The sequence below is a fragment of the Aegilops tauschii genome, chromosome 6 (genome assembly GCF_002575655.3).
Source record: "Aegilops tauschii subsp. strangulata cultivar AL8/78 chromosome 6, Aet v6.0, whole genome shotgun sequence".
NCBI lineage: Eukaryota > Viridiplantae > Streptophyta > Magnoliopsida > Poales > Poaceae > Aegilops > Aegilops tauschii.
The window spans coordinates 259,344,198-259,349,971 of record NC_053040.3 but is presented as its reverse complement, the minus strand read 5'-3'; the positions used below and the strand labels follow the sequence as shown (position 1 = coordinate 259,349,971).

The window sequence follows — 5,774 nt, the reverse complement described above, 5'->3', positions numbered from 1 at the left end:
GAATACAATATGTGTGACTAAAATGCGCTGACTGAACATGGAAATCTACGCGGTGAAGATTCAGTACAACTAACATGGCATGTTCAGTACAACTAACATGGCAGATTCAGTAAAAAATAAGATGGCAAATTCAGTAAAAAAACATGGCAAATTCAGTAGAAATGGCATGGCAGATTCAGTAGAAATGGTATGGCAGATTCAGTAGAAATTGCATGGCAGATTCAGTTCAAGTAACATGGCAAATTCAGTGCCATACACGTGGCAACTGCAGCTATTCCTTCATGGCATTTTTACTTCAGATTCTGATGCACCTGAAGAGTCATTCTCCAGTTTTTACAAAATTTAGAACATCTAGATTACAAAAAAAATGTCACCATGGACCAAGTCAAAGTGCTCCAATGTTGTTCACGGATTACCCGTCCCTTTCTTTGGTTTCTTATGTTTTGCTTGAATCTCCAATCCCGATTTGTATCTTATCTCTATTGGACGCCCTTTTGTGATGGAACGGGGCGGGTTCCTAACCTGTGTTTTTGTGCTTGCTGTTCCAGATCCTACCTCCGAGTTTTCAGATGATGGCCCTGTGGACAAAGGCACACTTGATGTGCGGGGGAACCTGTGTAAGGCTTCCTCAGCTTTCCTCTTCTTGATCTCATCAAGCTCTCTTTTGAGGGCCTTCCTGTGTTTTTGTGCGACCTTTGCTGTCTCATCACTCTTGCACGCTTCATCAATTAGTTCAGCATAGTTCTTTGTCAACACAACGTGCCTCACGGCTTCCATGGTTGACTCTGGTCTCTCGTCATGCACGGCCAAAACTGCGTTTGATGTTTGCGGCGCCAATGCGTCGTCAGCGTCCCAAGTCCATCGCCGCCTTATGAAATGGCGGGGCATTCGTGTCACCGCGTTCAAGTCCATTACTTTTAGAATGTGACAGCACACAATCCCTCCTGTTCGAACTTGCAGCATTTGCAGTAGTATTCGCCTTCGCTTATCGATGCCTTCACAAAGTAGTTCCTTCCCTTGTCTGGGTCTTTAGGTTCTGAATCCGACATGCCCATGATAGAACACACCTTGAACGTATGTTCGTCCACCTGGAAAGCCGTGTACATGCTGGCACGCTTTATTTCTTCTGGAATCTACAAGTTTTGTGTGGTTTTTGTTAAACTCTTGTGTGAAGTTTTTTGTAGCACCTTTTTGTTTGTTGTGGCCAATGGAATTACAATTCGTTCAAACATGGCAACTACAGTTCATTAAACATGGCAACTGCAGTTGAGTAAACATGGCAACTGCAGTTCATTAAACATGGCAACTGCATTTCATTTAAACATGGAAACTACATAACAACTTCAATTTGGCGTTTGTATTCCATACCATCATGGCCATTGGAATTTACATTTCATTAAATATGGCAACTGCAGTTCATTAAACATGGCAACTGCAGTTCATCAAACATGGCAACTGCAGTTACGCAAACATGGTAACTGCAGTTGAGTGAACGTGGCAAACTGTAGTTCATTAAGCATGGCAAACTGTAGTTCATTAAGCATGGAAACTACATATCATGTTTACTCTGTACCTAATGGCTACTTTTCAACACAATCATCATTTTCAAATAAGCATTTCAACCGCATTGCATTCTACATGGCACCTGGTACCTTCATGATTTGTGCAAATAAGATTGTAACACAACTGACTTACTTGTTAAAAATCGTGTTGGTGTATATCTTGCTCATCTGCCTCTCCATTGGTAAATACGTTAGCAATTTTGGCTGCTTGAGCGCGGTGTTTGCTTCTTGCTGTAGCTTGGATCCCAATATTTTTTGTTGCAAAGCAGTGTACTGCTTGGCAAACTGTAGTAATGAGTTTCCAGGGCTCACGTACCGTTTCAAAACAGCATTGAACCCCTCACTGCGTTGTGTAGTCTGCAGAAACGGGAAGAAGCACTGCATGAAGTAGGCCGGCACCCAGTACATTCGCTTCTCCCACAAGCTAGCAAGCGTCTCGTGGTCTTGGACTTGATATGTTTCAATCATAGCCATCCAGCCCCTTTCAAACTCCTCCACCGTCAAGCTGTGGTCCACGCACAGCTCGAATGCCTTGTGCAGGTCTGGACGGTCAGCAAAGAACGGTCCTAGTGTCTCCTCAGCCTTCTTTATAATGTGCCACCTGCAGTGCATGTGCACTGCCAACGGAAAGACCTCCTCTATGCCTGCACGCATGCTAAAATCCTGGTCTGTTATTATGTTCATCGGAGCAAGTCCACCCATGCACTCCAAGAAGGTCTTGAAAAGCCAAACGTACCCATCCGTGTCTTCGTTCCGAACGAGCCCACATCCGAACTGCAATGACTGATTGTGGTTATTTATTCCTATGAATGGAGCGCATGGCATCTTGTACATATTAGTGAGAGATGTCGCGTCGAATGAAATGCAATCTCGGAAATGTTTGTAGGCTCTTCTTGCAGCACCATCCACCCAATACATGTTCCTGACACGGTCCTCATCGTCCAATCTTATCCTGTAGAAGAAATCTGGATCTTCCCTCGCTTTCTCATCGAAGTAGGCCATTGTGGCCTCTATGTCAGCCAACTTGCTCTCTCTACGGTACTTTGCCTTTAGGTTTGTGACGTCAGCTGGTATGTAGGGCATGCTACTCAAAGTCCCTTTTTAGCTGTGGATGAGTGATAGTATCTGGACCATTCTTGATGGACCGACGTTACAATCATGTAGCAGCATTATGAATTTCTTCTCGAGGGGGGTGAATCCTCTGTGGGCGGTCAGAAATTTTACCAGGTCGAACTTCTTTATGAGTTTGTGGTTGTGCTCATCAAAATATTTAGTGACCACCCACTGTGCTCCATCTACGTTTAGCTTACACCGGATAGGGCATTCCGTCTTGAGAATGATACCTCTCTTTCGTTCCGGAACGACAGGCGCAACACCTTTCCCCTTCTTATTCCTTCGTGCCTTGTGGCACCTCATCTCACCTCTGCTGTACTCGTTAGTTTTCTTAATTTTCCTATGGTATTCGGTGTTGACCGCAAATCCATGGAACTTTGCATATGTCTGGTAGAATTCCTTTGCCTCTGCGAACAATTCAAATCTCTGCCCAACGTAAGGTGGCCGAGGTACCATGATCTCTGATTGCCCACCATCTTCATCCCCTTGTGCTTCGTCATCAGTTTCATCATTCACTTCAGTATCGGCTGCAGTTTCATCTACTTGAGTGTTGCCAGTGCTTATGTTCAAAGGTGTGCTTGTCGGCATTGCTGGAATGTTTGCCATTTTCGACTCTGACTCGGCATTTTTTGCAGCATGATTGTTGGCTGGCTGGTGGAACGCGTCTTCCGTGCGCTCAGAGCTCCCCGCAGTAGATGTCCCCGCACCGCTGTTGATTGTAGTTGAAGGCCCTGTAATAAAAAAACAGGTACGAGCGTAAGATTTTGCTTGAATGACATGTTTATCGTAACGGAGTACATAAACTTCAAGTGATTTGGCATGACATCATTCAAACAGCAAGCCGTGAGTCTGCATGTGGACATGCATGGCAACTGTAGTTCTCCAGTCATGGCAGCTACAGTCCAACAAACATGGCAACTACTATTGCCAATGCATGGCAACCAGCTCCTTTCAGTACCAAAACTTGGATTCTATATCAATGGCAGCTGCAGTCCTACATACATGGCAAATATTGTTGCCAATACATGGCAACCAGTATATTCTAGCATCAAAACTTTGTATTCTAGGCTTGAGCTCACTAGGCAAATGCGATCAATCATTAGTGCTGCACACATGCTTTTAGCAATTGGCAAATCCCGAAGACAATATATGAGTCATTGCACACGACCACTTGTTAGCGTTTTCTGTTTGATTTTTTCCACCATCACTGCTACAAATCTTCTTTTCCTCACATGCTATTCCCATAAAAACAAATGCAGTGATGTTTTTGTGGTTCAAATTTCCTTACCTTGTTGTGCCGCATGTGCCCATCTTGTGTGGTCTGTCACACCAAATTGACGTGCTCTGTCTGCAATATGTGAAGCTTGCCATGAGACGTTTGCTGAGGTAGCACCACCGTAATAACCTGTAATCATGGTAGTAGTTGGTCAATGCATGGCAACTGTAGTTTCTTCAACATGGAACATGCAGTGGTCCAACAATGCCACATAGATTTGTTCACACTTGCCATCCATAGTTGTTTGTACATTGCAATCACATTTTTGATCATACATGGCAACTGCAGTTTGTCCTGGCATGGCAACTGCAGTTGTCCAGGCATGGCAACTGCAGCTGTCCAGACATGGCAACTGTAGTTGTCCAGGGATGGCAACTGCAGTTGTTCAGTCATGGCAACTGCAGTTGTCAACTATGCTCCTTCTGCTAATTCACCGTCTGCAACTTCACTTTTTATGGACTCACCTGTGTATGACGTCGATGGCAGGTACATGGGTGCCGCCTGATGCCACGTGCTGCATGAAGGTTCTGCATTTTTTCCGACATAACTCGTGAGTCTTTTGCCATCCTTTGCAAGTTTATTTTTCATGTCCACACCAGTATGTTTCATTTTCGTATGCGTTACCTTGATTTGCCACATTAGCTAGTTGAAGTTGGCTGCCCGTACATTTGTCAGTGTTAGCGCCCTGTGACTGAACTTGCCATGGTGCCCCCCTGAGTGTGTTTTGGTCATAAGAACCTGCGAAAAATGACGGTGTAGGACATAAGTAGAATGTCATCTTCATCATCGCGAACATGGCAAATGTTCTTTTCTTCGTTATCATGCATCATACCAATGCCTGCGTACTGCTCTAGTAGTGGCAGCAACGGCCCTGCAGAAATGAGTTGACTGTACTCTGTTGCATCCCAAGGAGGCGTTTCTGGCCTTTGAGAAACCCAAGGATCAGCGCCATCTTCATGATTCATTCTTTCCGCGTTTTGTTTCTGCCAATGTGTTCTCAATCACTGCATGAACAAGAACACATCAATAATCCGCAAAAAATGTATTCTTCTACTGCTTGCACGTACAAGATAACACGGCAGTCTTATCACATTTTCATGTGTAGGCAACCAACACATCGTGGCAAGTAGGACATGCACATCCACTCTTTTTTCTAAAATCTGGGTGCCAGCTATCCTTTTGATTCGATGGCAACAGCCACCACAATAGGATGGCAAGCAACAGGTTAACATGGTGGCAGTTAACGGCAATGATAGGTGGCAACTGACGTTAGACACAAGTGGCAACTAATTTTCCTACCCCCTTTATTCCAAATTTCTCATTTCTCTCCCTTTTTTAGGGATTCCTACGCATCCATTCATTACCAACTACTTGCACCAAGCGAACTGAGAACTTAAGCTTAACTCTAGCGTAGTACATGGCAGATCTGGTGTATGCTGCTTGGCAAATGCGAAGACACACAAAACCATGTAGTGTTTTGCCCTGATAGCGTGGATCCAGTCGCCACCTTCGTTGGTAAATTTGCAATTTTCTACCCAGAAGAAGGATGAGAAGCAGTAGGAGATCGGAGATTCACTTGCTTTTAGTTGGTTATCTTTGGAGGGCGGGGTTGGAGTGGGGGGCGGGGGGGGGGTGGGGGTGGGGGAGGGGGTGTGGTTAGCGGTGGGAAGGCCCTACGGATCTGCTCTGGTTGCCATGGCAACCAGTGAAGGCCGGTGATGGAGGTAGGGGATCGAGAGGTGGGAGACGATGGCGGCAGTCGGGACTGGGGATCGAAAGGAGGCCGGGACGGCTGGGTCGTGCGGGCAGCGTGGTCGTCTGGC

General features: G+C 45.4%; 1 protein-coding gene across 1 annotated transcript; it reads right to left on the bottom strand.

The window, feature by feature from the left end:
* Positions 1–1,691: 1,691 nt before the first annotated feature.
* Positions 1,692–2,564, bottom strand: LOC109758166 (protein FAR1-RELATED SEQUENCE 5-like). Its single transcript, XM_020317014.3, has one exon. It carries the CDS (start codon positions 2,562–2,564, stop codon positions 1,692–1,694), a length of 873 nt encoding a protein of 290 aa, XP_020172603.3.
* Between the last annotated feature and the right edge of the window lie 3,210 nt (positions 2,565–5,774).

What these genes read in the sequence shown, in the direction of transcription:
- LOC109758166 (XM_020317014.3), bottom strand. Translation starts at nt 2,564, where the DNA reads ATGGCCTACTTCGATGAGAAAGCGAGGGAAGATCCAGATTTCTTCTAC.